Source organism: Diplotaxodon limnothrissa, linkage group LG16 (assembly GCF_057381915.1).
Source record: "Diplotaxodon limnothrissa isolate DT_005_m linkage group LG16, D_limnothrissa_male_GT1.1, whole genome shotgun sequence".
NCBI lineage: Eukaryota > Metazoa > Chordata > Actinopteri > Cichliformes > Cichlidae > Diplotaxodon > Diplotaxodon limnothrissa.
The window spans coordinates 30728793-30747793 of NC_140611.1; the positions used below are offsets into that span (position 1 = coordinate 30728793).

At 42.6% G+C, this 19001-nt stretch overlaps 1 protein-coding gene across 1 annotated transcript in view; it reads right to left on the minus strand.

The window, feature by feature from the left end:
• gli2a (GLI family zinc finger 2a) overlaps window positions 1–19001 on the minus strand; it is a 63377-nt gene that overhangs the window by 24744 nt on the left and 19632 nt on the right. The window contains exons 2-3 of the mRNA XM_085373740.1: window positions 9117–9222; window positions 1634–1839 (exon numbers count right to left, since the gene is read on the minus strand). Coding sequence (XP_085229866.1) covers window positions 1634–1839; window positions 9117–9222 — 312 coding nt within the window. The remainder of the gene's footprint in view (window positions 1–1633; window positions 1840–9116; window positions 9223–19001) is intronic.

Consider the following 19001-nt stretch of genomic DNA (forward strand, 5'->3'; position numbering starts at 1 on the left):
GCATCTCTTCCGCATTGCTTCTCCTGAAAGGTGGGGAGGCTTTGCTTTGCCAGCAGCGTGTGCTCTGTGATTTATTGGAGCTCGTTGCAGGCCTTGGGCTCCTCTCCTCTCCGATCGGTTGTGGAGGATGGCTCTGTCACTGTGTGAACTCAATAGTTCAGGCGCACGGAGCGTTTGTGTCTGTGCTAATTTTCCACGGTCCCCCCCTTTCCAAACACACATACAAACGAGCGGGCACCGCAAAGCATGTGCCTGATACAACCACAAATTACCAGCATGCGCACACATGCAGAAACACCAGAGCATGCTTGATGAAAGGTGTGGGTCAGGACTTATGTAGGGGAGTGTATAAGGTGTAAGACTAATTATCACTGCTGGTGAAATAATCAGCTGTGTAAACTGCAGCCGAGCAGAAACACTTGGTTTATAGTTCACAGGATACATAAATTCTAAACCCGCTCAACTCTTGTCTCACCTCCTTAAAGCCGAGTTTCCAGTTTACTCTTCAGTCTGTGGTCATTACGTACAGCAAAGAAGACTGAGTGTTTAAATCTTGCAGATGCATGGTGGTGACTGTAATCCAACAGAAGGTAGTCTCATCTTATTTTACTTGAGCAGATTTTAGATATAAATGTAATAAAGGTGCAAAGAAATTGTTATAAGCTTCTGATTTAAGTTGCCAGAATTATAGCTTGCATTCTTAGACGCTGAATTTACATAGAAGAGTGACTGGAGACTTTCAAACAAATCTCTTGTACGAGTAGTCCTTTTTCTGCTCTGGAGACTCTAAAAGTTGGAGGTCCACTTTAACCAGAACCTGCACAAGGTGGCTGACGCTGCTCCCCTTGTAGCTCGCTAAGGCTGCAGATCAAAACAAAGTCAACAAGATGCAGTGCAAGATAGTGGAGGTGCAGTTCATCCATGGGATAATGAAGTTATTATTGTGGTGATATTTATTGTTACAAATCTTAATTTGAGAAAGTGTGTACGTGCCTCCTTTCGTGTTCACACACACTTGGATGCACACGTGCTCTCATCCTTTCCCTCTCCTACCACACATACTGTCTAATTGTGCAGAAAACTACAAGATGATGATTTTTATGGCTTGAAACAACTATAAGTGCTTTAGATTTTTGACTTGGTGAGCAAACACCTCATGCAAGTTTATTCTAAATGGACCATAAACTTAATTCTGAATTGTACCAGAATGCAAGAAGGACAATCAGTGAAACCTGAGCCATTTTCAGACACAAACTCTAAACAATGTCCAACGTGTCCTTTCTTACAAACACAGCAGCAAAAATCTGACTATTATAAGAACTCTGGTTAGATTGTGATGGAGGGCACGGGACGAGCACACCACTTTGAGTCTGCAGGCTGATTACTCGCACATATTCTTCAAGTTATAAAAAGTATCACACAGACTTTGTCGGAATCCCATTTAACTTCTTAGTCTACAGAATTACACATTTGCATCCTGACACACAGCTTCACAAGGTAATGCTGAGAAAAATGTACTCTGATAAACTTTAAAGCACAAGTTCTATTCAAATATACCAACAAGCTTAAGCTCCACTGCTCACTGACATTTTTGTGGTGGTGCATCAGATCCACTGAGGGGGGAAAATCTTACCGTCAGCAGGGCTCAGTCCTCGGGCCGCTGAGATCATAGAGAGGGTGGGACTGCTGTGTACTGAGCGTAGGTAGTGCTCCATGTGAGGGCTGACATACGGATGTGGAGGGCTGAATGGTGACTCGCCGGTCCCGGCTGCCGCGTGAGGAGACAGGCGAATCAGCGAAATATCTGAGATGACTGGACTGCCCGTCAGTCCAGGAGGCCTGTGGAAAGGAAGTAAAAATTGGACAAATATAAATAGCGGTAGAAAGATTTAGAGGCAGAGTGGATTAAGGGAAGGCGCAAGACAGACTGCGAGAGATCAAGGGAGAGAAAATAGAGTGCGTTCATTTGAATATTAGCATTGTTGTTATCTCCTGAATGATCTCCAGTGGTATGTTCATAGACATGCCTTAACTTTTGTGTCTTCAGTCCAAATCCATTTACACCCTTTCCCTTCCCCAGTCACACAGCTAATACATAATAATCTCCATTTGTTCACCTTCTCCCATTAAGCCCTAAAGCTACAGACAAGTTGAGACCAGGACTTCAACTGCAACGCTACGATGAAGTGTGTTGTATCTGTTCGGGTGGGCAAAACTGCTGGGTGTCTCAAATCAAGTATTACAAGGAGTGTGATAAGAGGACACAAGCAGATGCTTAAAACCTTAAGTGGTTCCCTGTAGCCACATTCCACATTCGGCTCGAAGTTTGTCTGAAGTTCTCCGTCAGCCTGCCGGTCAAATTGGCCTATACAGTAAATTTGTTACCTGTGGCAGGTAATTGGCAGCTGTGCTAGCAAGAACACAGACAAGTAGGTGTTGTAATCCTGAGCTAGATAAAACTGTCTGATAGCCGCTGGCAGTACGACACAGCCCTTTGAAGGGGCACTAGTATTTATGTCGGCCAAGTTTGCTTTAGGCATGACAAGTGGCTTGTTTTTCCCCTGAGTGTGTAGTACGAAAACCTGGCACAGATCCAGCCCTCAGAAACACACTTAAGCCTAAGCAATGATTACTAAAATGCTAAATAAAAGAGGGTGGTTATGTTACTAGCTAGTAAATTGTCCATCAGTATGTTGCAGAAATCAAAGTGAGACCCTGTATCCACTTGTTTTCGTGAACGCCGAAGAAGGCATTGGAAAAGTTTCATTCTCTGTGATCACGTGGGAGCATCGCAGCCATAGGTCATCAGTCATTCATACTACAGTCAGGACAGAAACAGGCACTGGGAGGAAGCTGTGGGTAATAACTGTAAGACAGCCCTGAAGACAGCGGGGTCCTCCCTTTCTTAGAAATGACCAGACTAATGACTCACTAAAACTGTCAGCGAGTTTGAGGAGGGCCTTGCACAATGAGTCGGAGCAAGAAATGATTAAAGTTTTGGCCACCATAAGGCTGCTTTTAACCTTCTAACATCCCGCAGGTCTTCAGCAACCTATCTGTGGTTAGAGTTGGGCTTTTTTGTTGCTGTTGTTTTAGCCACATACTAAATAAGCAAATTTTGTTGGCTATAAACTATACAATGTTATATAAGATTTTCCATTTGGGTGGTCCGATTAAGCAAGTGTATAAAAAGGAGTGGTGTGTAACTGAACACTAACCCCAGATGAGTTGCCAATGACCTGTTGGATGTTAAGAGGTTCAAACTGAATGTTGAAATGTTCCCATTTGGTCATTTTGTTCCCATATTAGGCCTTACTTTACATGTTCAAGTGTGTGATTGAAGTGATTTTATGCTGGCCTTGTTCAAATCTGTCAAACATTACACGCTAAATGCCTCGAGTTAGCTCTCTCGTTCACATAATCTTCTCGTTTTCAGTTAAATGCATCTGTCAGCAGCACTCACTAGAACAATTCGAAGTAATAAAAATAACAGAAATGCTCTCTTTACGAGTGACGGCAAGCAAACTCTGACACTTCAGCATTGACTGCAGGCTGGGTACACATCGTGTGTGTGTGTGTTAGGAATGGTTAATCTTTTATAGAGGTATAACCTAATTTATCAAAAGTTTATGGCATAAATCAAAGTTAATGAGGAAAAAATCAAAAATCAGGCAGGATTTGATGAAATGAATGTGACTGCTCCTGTTTGAAACTCCTTTCTGTGGCTATGAAAGGTGGGCCAGGGACCTGGTAAGGCTGAGACGTCCCCCTCACCCCATCCTCCCTTCAGAATTTCCCTGCTCAGTCTTTCTTTCAGTGTATCTGTGCAGCCGCCAACCTGCACCCGGGCCCAGCCCTGCCCAGGCCCTCGCTCCATTTCCAGTAAGCGCCTGCAGACTGCCGGCCTTGTATGAGGGCCAACTTTCTGCCGTCCCCTACAAACAACCATAAAGAGCCCTCTGTTCTGGACGGGAGGGGAGAAGTGAGAAGAAACAGACGCTCCATACACAAAAACACGCTTTGCCCGATCTGCCTGTAAACAGCATACAGAGAGGCTGGCACTGCCTCCTCAGATTAGTGCCTGGGTGCTTCACTGAAGGACTACCTGGGTAAGCTGGCACTGGTGCTGTCTCAGAGCGGACTCAAAGTCCATCATAGTAACTGGGAATCCCAGCCTTTAGCTAAATAAAAAGGCAATCCAATGTGTCCTGAATGGACAGAACAGTAAAAATACCTGCCTCAATGCAACACAGGACTCTGCTGAGCATGTTGCATCTGTACCTCCATCCTGGATCGAAGCTGAGTCCATAATGAAACATAGTCAATTTCATTTAGGTCTCATTAAATCTTAAAATATAATAGTTTATATTCTATCTGCAATAGAGGGCAGATATCCAAGCCAAAATCTGCAGATATCTGACAGTTTTTGTTTATGGATACAAATGCATTAAATTAAAAACTACATAAAGATGATAACTGATGGTTTCAAGCACTTGTTTTACCTACTTACCTGCAACCAAAGAATGCAAACATGATCAGAACACGAATAAAGTTAAAGCACAAAGCTTTTTAGTACTAAATATCTCAGCCACTGATGCTGCACAGTCATTTGTAGGTGTGTCTTTATGTTTATAGACATAAGGTCAAATGAGCTGCCTTTAATTGTAACCACAGTGTGTTTTCACTGTTGTTCACTGAATGCAAAATCAAAGTTTCAAGTGTGAACTTCAACCCATCCTCTTCCACTTATCCAGTTCAAACTTGATTTGAAAATAAATGTATTTAATTCCGGTTATAATAAAAATGCCAAACTCTTTATTCTCACCTATTTTCCCACATTTTACTTTAAACCTTTATCCATCAGCAAAGTTATTTGTTTCTTGGCTGACAGCAAACCCGCGTGCTGACACACAATACTCGAACTGCAGTAAATCACTCAAACAGCCAAAGAGTGTGTATGAGGCCATGATAATAAGGTGAAATTTACTGCCCCTGCCTGTCAGGTGGTTGCAAATAATAGTCTTGCTTGGCAGGTACCATTATTGAAGCCTTGTCAGTCCACCCTTTTTCTGACAAGATGTTACTTGAAGTCTGTGTGTTTTCCCGAGGCTCCAATCACAGAGGCTTAATAGCAAGCTCTCCGAGGAGCTCTGAGCTCTGGAGGAGCCCTGCGTCTTAATCAGGAGCTGCCACTTAAAGAGATTTCCATCATACCTGAACACTATGGGTGGCTACCCAGTGGAAATAGACTAAGAAATGGAAAACAGACCTAATATAGATGTCTTGTCATTTGTCCTGGTGATGATGATACTTGAGGAGAAAAAGAGACAGAGGGATAGGAAGCCAGTGTGAGCCGGTAGATGACATGCTTTCAAGCAGGTAATTGCTATTTGTCTCTGTGTTCTGTACTGTGTGATTACATGCTCTCTGTTGTTCCATTGTTAAAACGCTGCTGTGAGAAAAAGTGATTTGGACAAGGTACGGCTTGTTGAGCATATGAGTAAGTGCATACCACAGAGCATGTACATTACAGCGCTGGTGGTGGCAGATTTCACTACGATTAGTTATGAAGTAAAGAAAAGTGGATCGTTTTTACGGGCCAGAACAGTTCCAGTCCAATATCATACAGAAACAATAAGTTAAGCAAACATGCTCTTTTTGCTTTGGTCTCCCTTCAATTTCAGCCTTTAAACACAAATGTGAAAAATTTATAGTTTTTATTAAGGCGCTGATTGGTCAAGTGTGCGGAGGTAAAAAGTGAAAAGATTAAACTGAACAGAAATATACTTGTTCTGACTGTTAAAGGATTTGAGGGAAACCCTGTTTAATTAAGAGGACCCAGAACTCAAAAAGAGCCATTCAACCAATCTGATAAATCTCGAACAAGAATGAATGTCTCCATCTGGACTGTCTGAGCAAATAAAGATTCTGAAAATGATCAGTTTTCTTTACCAAAGGATGCTTTCTGTGTTCCCGGGGAGGTCACATAGAGTCAGCTCCCCTTCTGACTCCCTGCCCTTTTAGCTGCCCAACAAGTTAGTGTTTGCCTCTCTGGCATTTTCCCTACTGGCTCAGGGTGGGATGAATTATGATGCACCACACTCCCTTCTGTACTTCTGGGCAGCCAAGGCGATCAAGATAAATCACCATGCTGCCCCACAGGGGATGTGGTGAGATCCTGCCTTGGATGTTTTTGGGGCCCTGATCAGGATGCTGAGGATTTGGAGCTGATGTGATACTGCACTCCCTGAGAAGCATGCACTGTGCACACAAAGGAGAGGCCTTGTGGAACTATGTCAGACGATTGGATAATAAACTAAAACGAGATGGGATTTTACAGTGGGTAATTATCCATTATTCGGCTCCGCTACTGTCACATACCATTTAGTCTTTTCTGAGTGTAAGAAAATTACACTGAAACCATGCGATAAACCGTGCAAATTTCAGCCTATTGATTCGCAGCATCCCGCTCTTTTGATTGATGGCTCTCTTGTCTTTTCAGCCGCACATTCCTGGCTGCAACTCAGGGGAGCCTCCGAATTCAAACATGAGCCGTGACAATGAGTAGGTCCTGGAGCCAACAAGAAACAACACAAGATACCAACATGTCTGTCAAAACCACCGAAAACTAATAGACGGAGTCGAAAATCCAAAGTCCACCCTACCCCGCCTCGCCCCATGTTACCCAAACCAAAACAATGAAGGGCAAAAAAAACAAAACAACAGCAGCCCAAATGGCTCATGCATAAACTGTATTTAATCAACACATTCCGAGCTGTGGGGCTGCGGGCCGTCAGCAGGCTGATTGCCTGGTGAGCAGCACCACATCTGTTTGTGTACAGGGGCGGTGTAGGCCACAGCTCTGCCACACAAAAACCTTGGGCATATTTCAACTTTTCAGTGCTGCAATTTGCCCCCAACTGCTTCCCAAAAAGCATAAATACAGGCTGTGGAATGAGCGGGGGATCTGTTTTTCTCATCCACGGCGTTGTCATTGAGGTTCTGGGAACGGAAGGCTGGATTTCAGATGCTAATTACTCGGTCAAACGTACTGGCACGGTGGCTGGCTCTCCTGGCTTGTGGGTTTGCACAGAAGATGCACATATGCAGCAAACAGCACACAAGTACTGTATCAAAGTCCAAGTTCTACTGTCCGCCCACCAGAAGCTCTTCCTAATGTGTTTCAGAGCCAGCTCGGATATGGCACGGAGACCACAGTGTGACGGTTGCTACTTTTAAATTTTTGGACCAAGCCTTTAGAAATTTGCTGAAAAATGCACATGACATTGAAAGCCTGCATAATTAATAGAAAGTTGATACATACTTGGCCTAGACACTGTTTTATAACAGTCTTTTGTTCTCCGGAGATTCGAGCAAAGGATCACTTGTGTGATTCCAATGTAGCCAATGTAGATCACAATACCAGCTTGCACAAATATCCTAAGTGACTGCAGCAAGGAGCAGGCAGTGTAATGTGTTCAGCCCTGCGATACCTACAGAATCACAGGATGGAAGAAGTACTGCAGGATGGCAGCTTTTATAGAAAGGCCTTCAGACCTCATTATGTTATATGCAAACAGTAATGAAGGATCCATCAAAAAGGATGCGCAACGCTGACACTCGGGAACCATCGTGACCGACGAAGTTCCACCACCAGGTGCCCTGCGCCGACGGCCTGCTCCATTTCTCCAGTACGACACGCGGTAATTAGGTGAATTTGGTGCGGGCCGGGCAAAGACAGCTAGATCAAGGCCTTGATGAATTAGTGGGAGCAATCTGACAGAGTCACATCACATTAATCACAACAAACCGGGTGCAGAGCCACACTCTTGCCCCCCTCCTTTCTCTCGCTTTGCTAGTGATGAATAGCTCTGCCTGCACTGTGTATCACCTGATCTGGCTGAATTTAAATGTAACAGCACAATTCCCACAAAACCTCTATTGATCTTATTCCTGGGTTCCCTTCTAGGGTTCGAATATTTTAGATAAGGATGAAGGCGTGGTAATGTTAAGCAGGCCAGAGTTTTATGGTACGCTACACTCATAAGTCACAAAATAAATGAATCTTTGTTTTTAGGTCAGGTTAGAATACATGTGGTAAAAGTGAGGGGAAAAAAACTTCCACCCTGTTATAACAAACCATTCAATCAGTCAGTGCTCTTATTTTCATTTAAAGGATACAACAAAGATGTTGCTGTGTTGCAGAAACACTTTCTTTCAATGTTTGGACCACTTTCTTGGTAGAGCTAAGTCCTAAACCATGGTCCACGAGGGCAGATACAGAATGACACATTCACAATTTTAAAAGCCATCTAGTAGACTGGATTAGATTCTTTGATGGGGTGATTCTCTTGACCGTGTCTGCAGTGGCAGCTGGCTTTACTTTCAAATTGCTCGTGACGTCCCACGTGTTACGCATACATAACACCAAGATACCTACGGTATATTTTTTACTGCCACAGCTAGACTGCTGGATGGAGTGGTGGTGAGATAAACCAACTGACATGTCACACTGAGACAACTTTACATATCACCAAGTCCTCCAACTAAATCACACTAGTCGTTTGTTTAGACTGGTAGCCTTTTACAACATGGAAAACTCTGAATGTGAGTTTTCCATGTTGAACTCCATCCACAGGTGATGACTTACTGAGCTAATGTAGTTGCACTGTGTAAAGAGTTATTACGGCTTGATGATTCATGTGATCTAAGATAACGAGCCTTGTTATGAGCAAGCGTTTGTGTTTGTTTCTTTTTGTTCTCTGCTTATTTTCAGCCCTCCTTAATAGTATGTATGTCTTGTATTTTTCTCTTTTTTTAAAAGAATATAAATAGAATACAAGTCCTTTTAATTTGGGTTTGTTACACAGCATGATTCCCAAACTTTATGACAAGCCCAGGGACATAAGCTGTAACTGTGAACCATTAAGAGCCAGAAAAATGTTATGACTTTACCCCATTTTACCTGTTTAGCTGATATTCACTTACTAAGACTCCGCTACTAATGCCACACAGAATGTGTTGGCTATTAGACATTGAATTAAACATTAAATTTCTCCCAACCCCCATAGTTGGCTGGAAATAAAGTGTTTCAGAGGACATCAATAGATACCTACCCGTGCATTGAATGGAGTGGGTGTGGCTCATAATGGTACCGCCCCTCGTGGTGCCGCATGTCAATCGGGATAGGTGTGTGAAAAGTGGGGAAAAGGTGGTGCGCCCCTGCAAACACAAAAGACAGAAAAATGTTAGAGAACAGCATTTCTTAACGCTCGCCGAAAAACTGGAATACAGTTACTGATTAGTGGCCGCTCCATTTTACAGTTCCCATAATGCAGGAGTAATTAAAACCGACCCATATGTGCCTGAAGAACCTTCATTAACTGCTCCCTCTCCGCCCAATAAGACCAAAGCAAGTTTTACACAACAATGAATGCTGCTTTATGTGTCAGACCAAAAATGCACGAATCTGCCATTTCCTGCCATAAATGCTCTGATGGCTCAAGGGAAGTCTCATTAGAACAGCTGTTTTTCATTAATTACTGTCATTAGAGCAGCAGATCATAGGAAACTTTACCGTCATGATTTAAGGAGGAGGAGAGGTCTAATCACACATAAAGGCTGGCTAATTCTCTCCACTTTAAAATGTTTACATCTCAGATCTTTGATGGAGAAAAATATGCCGTATCTCAGCGGGACTTTTTGTGAATCTGACTGGCAAATCCAGTTGTTTGTTCACTATAAGAGGAAAAAGACAAAGAGCTGTGCAGCAGAGTTCTGTCCTCACAAGGACAAGTAAGCCCAAGACCAGAAGGGTTAAAGGTCAAAGCAGATCATTATCTCAGCCTAAGAAAAACACTGGCATCAAGTGTCAGGAGGAAACTGGTGTAGCACCAATGGGATGCAAAGCAATATTCACACATGTTCAGCCCAAATTTAACCAGTGCAAGAACGTCTTCCTCACTTTGTTTCACTTCTTAAACTTACTAAACTTTTTATTTTTAGTTCTGCAGTTTCACCTGTTAGTGAAAAATGGTTTTTTTAAACTTGCCGTGACAGCAGCTGGGAATAATTAGTATTTATGGGTTTTGTTTTTTTGTATTTTTAAGAAAAAGAGCAACAGTTGTGTGTATAGTGTATAAATATAATATCATTTCATTCAGTGTTTGCATTGTTAACAACACCTTTCTCTATGAGATGTGCCTCAGGTGTGCTAATTCACTTTAGCCATCACTGTGAAAACAAGGTGTGTAACAGGACTCTGTGCCTGCAGGCTATGGCTAAATACTGGATGTTGTTTTTAGGTGACGGCAGTTACAAAGACAGACATTAACCCTAATAGAGCCTTTTGTTAGTGTGACTGAGGCAATCATTGTGATGTTGCACCATCTTGTTCTTGGTTAATTTGGATTGGTTCCCTGAAGGCAGCTCTGAACTGTATAACATTTGACAGGAGTGGAATTTTTTTAAGACCACGCATTAACGCTCAGCGATTATTTTACCCTTTGAAAACAGACTTTAGACAGGCCCGGTTTTACTGAGGCGTTGCCCTAGTGACGCTGTTGAAAACATGAAATTAAGAGAAGAATTGTACAAAACAATTTAAATAGATTTTTAACTGCAGTGCAGCACACCCATATCTCAAATTTTACGGCTCAGAAATTGTTTTAAAAAAATGCTCAATTTTTGGTGAATTAAATTCTTGGATTTTATTAGGCTCTTACTTTGCACCAATTAGCATGTATATGTATCTCTCCCATACGGTCTATGGATATGGCTTAATATCCAGGCTAGCTAGCAGATGATAACACAGAACTCATCTCATCTGTCATCCAAATATAGTTAGTCTGGCTCCCAGAAACCAACATGGTGGCAGTCAGTAAAGCTAACGAGACTTTACCCTCTGGTTCCAACTGACATTTTAATGTCCTGATGTCTATGCCATTGTAATAATGTAGTCAAAATAAAGCAGCCACACATATACACATGTTCTATACTGTGCTACAAGATTTTCATTTGTAAAAAATTAGCAAATAATAAAAATTATTAGTTCAGAGAGCAGTGAAAAAAACCCCTGTAGGTTTTATTAATCACTGAATGTGCCCAGAACAGTGAGACCTGATCTAGAAGACAAATTGAGTTGTAAAACTCTGTCTGGTGCCTCTTCTCCTCCTTGAACTGTAAAGGCCAAGGGCTTGTTGTTTCTATTGAGACCTAAGTTGCTGGTTCTCAGCCACTGACCCGCCTTCATTTTATTTATTTATTTATTTTTGAGCAAGACGGTCAGACAAATCCAAGTCAGCTTCTGGTGAACAAGCCAAAACAGGCACCCAGTAAGAGAGAGAAACGTAGAGCTGGGGAAAAGAAGTTTGAGCTTTGTTTCACAAGTGGAGCCAGAAGTTGGTGATTTGTGTGAGGGGTGCCCCCTGCTTGTGCTTCCTGGCACATCTCTGGTGAAGAGGATGATGAAGCTTACTTTTTCTTTACTTATTATATTTTGTGCGGTTCTGCAAAGCTAATGTACAGTGATTAAGTCTTTTTGGATAATGTATCACATTCTACAGGAAGAAGTCTTGGTGTTTCTTCTGTAAGGACTAATGCCCAGGACATTAGAGAAAATACATGCACAAACACTAAAAGAACCAGCACCAAGCAGAAGCTCCAGAGGCTGCATGAAGCCTCTCCCCACCCCCTCCCAGGATGGTGCTGCTGGATGTGGGGGTTATAAGGGCTGAGCAGGACCTTCCATCACCCAGACAGCTGCATTGTTTGCTGGGCTGCAGGGACAACTACCGACAGGTACACGGCTGGGACGATTCACACGCCTCAGCTTCTTGATTTACCGTCCGTCTGTCCCCTTTGGGCGTGCTGGCATGTGGGGTTACTCCACCCTGGGCTTCATATAGCCAAAACTGTGTGGATGGCATTAGCACAGTGTCCCAAAAGCAATCAGTGTGCCAGAGACATGGAGGATAAAATAATCACAGTGACAACTTTAGATTTGCTTACACAGCAAGATTGTACCATGGATTTACTGCTTAAAATGTGATTTATTCACATTTATTTATTCAGATAGAAGCCTTTGTGTATTTTAACTGCATTGTGGTTTCTGAGTGTTTGCACAAACACACATTTAGTGGATCTCTGACATCACAAGTGTTTTGCTTCTGCTGTGTCATTGCAAACAGTTTAGAACTCAGCATCTAACATTATATATAAAAGCACATACCATGGAATAGCCGTAGGATTGTGAGTCAACTATTTTTATTATAGCATTCATTATCATTCTCAATATGCAATAAGCGTGTCGTGCACAGAGCACTGAGGGACTTTTGTTTTGGCACAGTCTTATGCAACACAGTCCCACTGGAGACTGGAAAATAGTTAGGACATTTGGAATATTAAGTTGTGTTCCCCTTTTTATTTTTACTCACCTGAATATGATCTTTTATCAGATCGGTCTCATATCTACTTATTCACCGTTTAACAGTTTTCCACTGTTAAGGATATAACAGTAACACGAGTGACCACATGATTTATTAATAGAATTGTATGATTGAGTTTCAAAAAGATCATATGTGTTAAAATGCAATCGTTGCCAGTTTAGAGTTGTTTGCCAGGATTTACATGTCCCACTGAACCCCTCACAAACAAACACTAAACAAACTTCCTATTAAAATACTAAAGTTACAAACTATCGTGAACAAACATCCATTTTCATGCCGTGAGACCCGGCTGTCTTATCTCATGAATCAAACCCGGCCACAGGGACTTTTGACCTGGAGTCGTTTTCAGTCTTCACATCTGCTCTGAACTCTGGTAACATGTTTGTTTTAAAACTGAACAAATCTTTGCTCCCCCATGACCCCCATAAGAAGGCTCCAGACATGCTAAACATCCTGCCAAGCAGCAGGAAGAGCCCCACATCCATCCCTTCTTTTTAGTTTGCATCTTGAATCCTCGGTTTGATCTCTCACTAAAGACAATGGCAGGTGTTCGATATCAACAAAGGCTACTTCGAGTCTCATGACTCAGGGGAGGAAGAAGGAAAAGCACTTTTGCATTATGAAGTCCCAGATCAGGACTACGCTGAAGTGGAGAGCGGAGTGGGTTCATATCTTTGAGGAAGTACTCAATGATAATAATAATAATAATAATACCCTGAAAGGCCAGAGCAGGCCAGGAATAATTTTCAGGAAAAAGGCTTCTGTTGTGCTTTGATAGAAAGAGGCGGGGAGAAAGATGGGGGGGAGAAAGCAGAGGAGTAGGAGCGGTGGGGGTGCGCGATTCAGACAGGAAATTCCACTAGAAAAAGTTGGCCCGAGTCCTAACTACACAGCACCGTGCCAACGGCTATACACAAACGCTCATGTGCTTGCATACACACTCACATTCACAATTACACACACAGACACTGATTTGTTCTGCAGTTCGGTCTCCGTAAGCAGACGTCCAGAAAGTGACTGAGACAAACGTGCCGCTCGGAGCTTCAACAGAACTGCCCTTTTCAAACACACACACTGCAGCAAGTGCTATGCTCAAGGTTAATAAAAAAGTGTGTGTTTAGCCTAATCCGGGAATCCTGCAGTACACACACAACATGAAACCTGCAGGTTTAATTTGCAAGACTTCGCTTCCTCTAGGGCAGTACATGGGCGAGTGATGGCGACAGAAGGATTAGAGGCTTACAGGAGAGCACGAAAACCACTGCCATGTTTAAAAGGAAGTCTTAACAGGGTGGCTCTTTACTTTTAACTACCCTCAGGGAAGGTAAAATGATACCTTTTTTACTGATAGGGGGATTCTGGGCAGAAGGTAAGTGGATTAGGCCAGTGGTCTCCGTAATGACACAAGATGGTTTGAGCGGAAATTCATTAGTCCCTGTGAACTCCTGCTAAGTCTGTAGATGTTATGGTGTACACACCAAAACGCTCGCAGCCTGGAAGCACTGACACAATTGTTTTCCAGAGGTTTTGAATCATCAGTGTAACTATGTTATGGAACATCAGGATATTGGATATTTCAAACGAAATAATGTCCAGTACAGGTTAGATTTGTTGCTGGATCCTAATACTTCTGTACTGTAGACTAAAGTTTTTTTGGTTGGACAATTTAGTCAGTTTTGATTCTTGGGATCAGATAATATGCAGCATTTAAAAATTCTGCTAATCGTATGGTTTGTTTGTAATCCCTAAAGCTGGTTAGAAAAAAAAGAGGAGGGATGTAATAATAGGTTGGTCAAATTACATTATCAGCTTTCAGCTCTGTTTGGGTCTCCAAGTCCTAAAAATATAGCAAGGCTTTTATAATAGGTTCCTGTTTGTTGAACTGAAACTGAACCGAATCAGGGGAACTGCAGTACTGACCAGAACTGCTCTACATATGAATCATGCGCATCTATCAGAAATCTCTAAAGTTGAAGCTGAAGGATCCTTAGGTAGACTTGACAAAAACGGTTGAGCTGGGTCCTAAACTTTGCTGATCAGGATAGTGATACAAGAAAAAGCTGGTGAGGCTCAGCGAAGAGCTGCTACAAACGGAGCCAACTGAGGTGGTGCAGCATCTGAGCAGGATGATTCCTAGATGGCTCCCAGGAATTTCAATGGTACTGGGAGGAGGCCTGAAGCATACTGGGCGATTATGTCTCTCAGCTGCCTTGGTAATACCTCAGTGTCCATCCCACCAGAAGAAGAACTGGAGGAAGGGTCTGAGGAGAGAGATGTGTAGGTACGGTGTTGATACTGTTGCCCCCATGACCCAAACCAAGATAAACAATAGACAGTTGGATAATTGTTTATATTAAAATTTCTGTAAATAGGCTGACATCTATTGATATTATTTTTTTTATGATGTACTGTGTGCATGTCAGTGAGTGATTAAAATCTTAACAAGTCTGTTGCTGATCCTGTGTTTATGTCTCATTGCCATGACACCCCCACCCCCACATATGCTGAATCTACTCGCCCAGACCTCTGCTGCCTCCGATCCTGTCCCGGCGTGTTTACAGATCCCTCTCAGGCCCAGCTGGCTCCTCTCTGCTGTGATTAGTCTCTGTCAGTTCAGCACGTCTGCTTCGGCCAATCACTCCTCAGTCTTAGCTTTAACCCCACGAACCCACCACCAGTATGATCCATCACCTGGGCTACAAGGTGCTGCACCGCCTCCCCTAATTGTTCTAAAGACTGAGCTCTACCAAGACCTTACCTCACCTGGGTTGCCATTAGCTACTGAGCTAATATCTCTCTTTGGTGTAAAAGAGGTGCTGAGGGGAAACAGGAGCAATTTTGTCAGTTTTACCTCCAGATTTTTTCCAAATTTCCATTTTTAGCTCTTTTTCTAAAGAACACTGGCTACATTTTTGGCTCTCCACCCACTGAGACTTATAATGGACTAAAAACACAAATATGATATGCACCACTAAGCCTGAATCGTGAGATTTAGCAGGATTTGGTGTATCCTGTGCTAACATTCAGGTAGCCTACAGCAGGCCTCTCTCTGAAGACTGATGGGGTGTCGGGATAATCAGCTTCCTGTACAGACTTCTGATTTATTGCCTGGTCACTTTAGAGCACAGGTGTGAGGCAGATCAGGTAATTAACACACTGGGTTTGTCACCGTTCTGTAGGTCAGGAGGATGTAAGGAAAAACCGGAAGGCCCCCTGTAAATGTGTTTAACATCCAATGGAGTGATACTTGACATAATGAGGTGTCGCGACCACATTTTCTGCTTTTCCTACTTATCAAAAACTGGGTTTATGCACGACCTCTGTCCGGTCCAAACAGTGTTAGCAAGCACCAATCAAGCCAAGTAACCTCAAATGGCAAGAGCTGGCAGGAAAGCTTTGTCTGTCTCCCATGAGCCCTTTAACCTCTCATACACAGCTGATGAAGAGGCTGCCAGTTCACACAAAGAGCGTCCTCAGCGGTTCTATGACAGCATCCTTTACCCAAAAGCAGCCATCCGACCCCCCTGAATTACAAACTGGGCTTTTTTCTTTAAAGGAAAGAAGGGGAAAGACAGAGGAAGTGCCCAAAATGGCATACAATGTGTGGGAGAAGGAGGCAGCGGACATCAATCTAAAGCTGTCCCAGCTGGGGTTCACCCCGAGGTGAGGTGTCCCCCATGGGTAAGCTGCTCCCCAGGTCCCGGGAGGAGGCTGGGGAGTATCTCTTGGACGGACCTGGTCTCCATCAGATTGCCTGTCTTTGGTCTTCCAGAAGGATACACACTTCCCCTTACTGAAGACATAGGCTTAGAAAGGCCAGAGGTAAATTGTTTCAGAGGAAAAATAATTTATGTTTAGAATAATTTACACTGCTGAAAATGTTTATATCCATCAGCGTGGAAGTTATATTAAATAAACGACTGATGTCCATTAGTTTCATTGAGACATTAATAGCAGCAAAGTTTACAACAACTCTAAAACTGTACCCTCAAACACAATAATAACATGGACTGAACCACCACTCACAACCACTAGCACTTTATATAGCCTCTGTAGGAATTATATCTCACTTATCTTAACTGCACTACTGTATAGCTCTGTGTAAATAATCATTCTGTACATTCGATAATTTTTAATCCTACAACTGTTTACAACTTGCATAGTTCCCATTTCTGTATAGCTGTATATCTCAGATTTCTGTAAAGTTATTTATTTCATATTCTGTATAGTTTTTCATATTTATATCCTGTTCATATCCTGTACATAGCTTGTACTCACTACAGCCTGTACATACTTATAGTTATAGAATATTCACAACATACTTCATACCTTGTACATTATAACATACCATAATAGACCCATTTCTGTAATATACTCACATATCTATATTATTGCTAATATATATTGTAATATATCTATATCACTAAAGCACTTCTGGATGGATGCAAACTGCATTTCGTTGCCCTGTACCTGTGCATGTGCAATGACAATAAAGTTGAATTCTATTCTATTCTATTCTATTCTAAAAGCAGGTGGGCCATTTCAGCCTCGACTGCAGGACACAGCCAACATCCTTCCACTTTGCTTAAATGCATGTTTGCATTAGAAAGCTACACAGTATAAAGAATTCACTGTACTGTACTTATTTGTTAGGGTTAAGTTTTGTTTTAGTCACATGTTTAAATAGACAAATTTCATGAAGCCGTAAGGCGTTTTCCTTCAAATGAAGTCTCACAGATGTTCCAAAGAGGCAGGATGTTAACTTAAACCCTCAGTACCTAACCTTAGATGAGTTGCTGGTGGATGCTAAAGGGTTTAAACAAAAAGATTTTGAAGAGCTCAAAAGCAACAGCTGACTGCTGGTGGTTCATAACACAGGGATGAGCATCTTAAGTGCTAGCCCCTGCACTCTCAGGTCAGCTATCCTGATAAGATAAAACATTAAGACTGCGCTGTTTATATACACACAGACAAGCCGGATCTCACAAACCCCTCTCTTGTCTGGCCTCTTTCTTCGGGGCAGGATTCAGCGTGGAAACTCTGTGAATTGGTTTTAAAGCACTAACAAGAAACAGCTGTGAAGGAGGTCAGAGGGCCTCCAACTAAACGGATCGGCTCGCAGGTGATCCACAGTCTGATAATGCTGCCCTTCTCATCCTCTTTTTGTGATGCGGCTCTTGTTTCAGTCTTACATAAAAATGTAGCAGACATGGTTTAGCAGATTATTCATTGTATTTCTCAAAAAGTGTAACCGGATAGGCTTATCAGCGAAGCATAAACACTCAGAATCAAATGAACAATCATCAGGTCAGCAGTGAACCCTGCTAGGGTTAGGGGTTTATGCCTATTGGGAACCTCTAAATTAAAAAGCTGTTACAAGGAAAATTGAAATGCTAAAATATTAGACATCTTCTACTTTCTGAATATTTGCCCAGGTAACATGTGGCTACAACAAAACCCAACCCCATCCCCAGAATGAGCCACTGGTTACCTGCCTTTGTATGACAAGGGGCCTGCAGGTGCCTCCTCATTCCTCAGGCACTGTTAGAGATCTGATGTGTGTGTGTGTGTTTTGTTTCCTTAAGCATTTCTTTGTGCAAACCATTCTCCATGTGCAAACACTTTTGGATTTTAGAAGTGCACAAGAGGCATTATGCTATCAGTGTTAGATACTGTATCAATCAGTGGTTCAGATCTCCTCCCCATAGTGAAAGTGATCAAACAGCGTAACAGTGCTTGACGTCTCTCCAGTTGTTCTTCAGCCTAAAGGCCAGTTTACTTGGCCTTAATGCAAGTATGGAAGCCAAATAAACAAGAATCCCTATGAGTAACACATGTCCCTTTCATCAGGGCCTCGCTGCCAACGGGGTCGAACCATTTACAAAGGAAAGAGGAGGAGGTTGATGCGTGTTACACTACAAGTCTGTCTTCAGTAGATTATACACGGGCAAATGTGAAGGGCATGAAGCCGAGCGGTGGAAAGCTTAAATCAGAGAGGAAAAAGCGAACATAGAAAGCAACCCTCCCATGGGGGAAATGACACTTGAGTTTGTGTACATATCAAAGAAAGTTTGCGTTGTTTCTGCAGAGCGCTACTTGAGCATTTTCGATTGTGTCGCTGTTTGTGTGTGTGCGCGCACGTGACTGCGGTTTGTGACAATTGACAGGCGAGCAGATGAAAGCTCCAGAGACGGGAGCGAGTGGCTAGGACATTACTCAGCAACAACAAACAACAGCCCTCAAGATAAGGCGTCATTTGTCACCGGAGCTGCAATGACAGCAGCGTGCATTGTGTGATAAAATTAGCTAACACGATACTTCCCTTGTGTGACACTCTGAGAGTTGAGTCACGGCAGGGTGAGCCTGCAGGGGAATCTCCTTTATCTGACAAACACCTTTATGGATACAGACAGGAAGGGCTCTCAATCATGAGGAAGTGGCTCTAGAGTTTTGTAACTTTTACATACTAGGAGTTTTCCTTTGGAATGGGAAGTATCAATTCTATTTCAGTCTAAATTATTTTGATGGAACAATAATAATAATGATAATGATAAT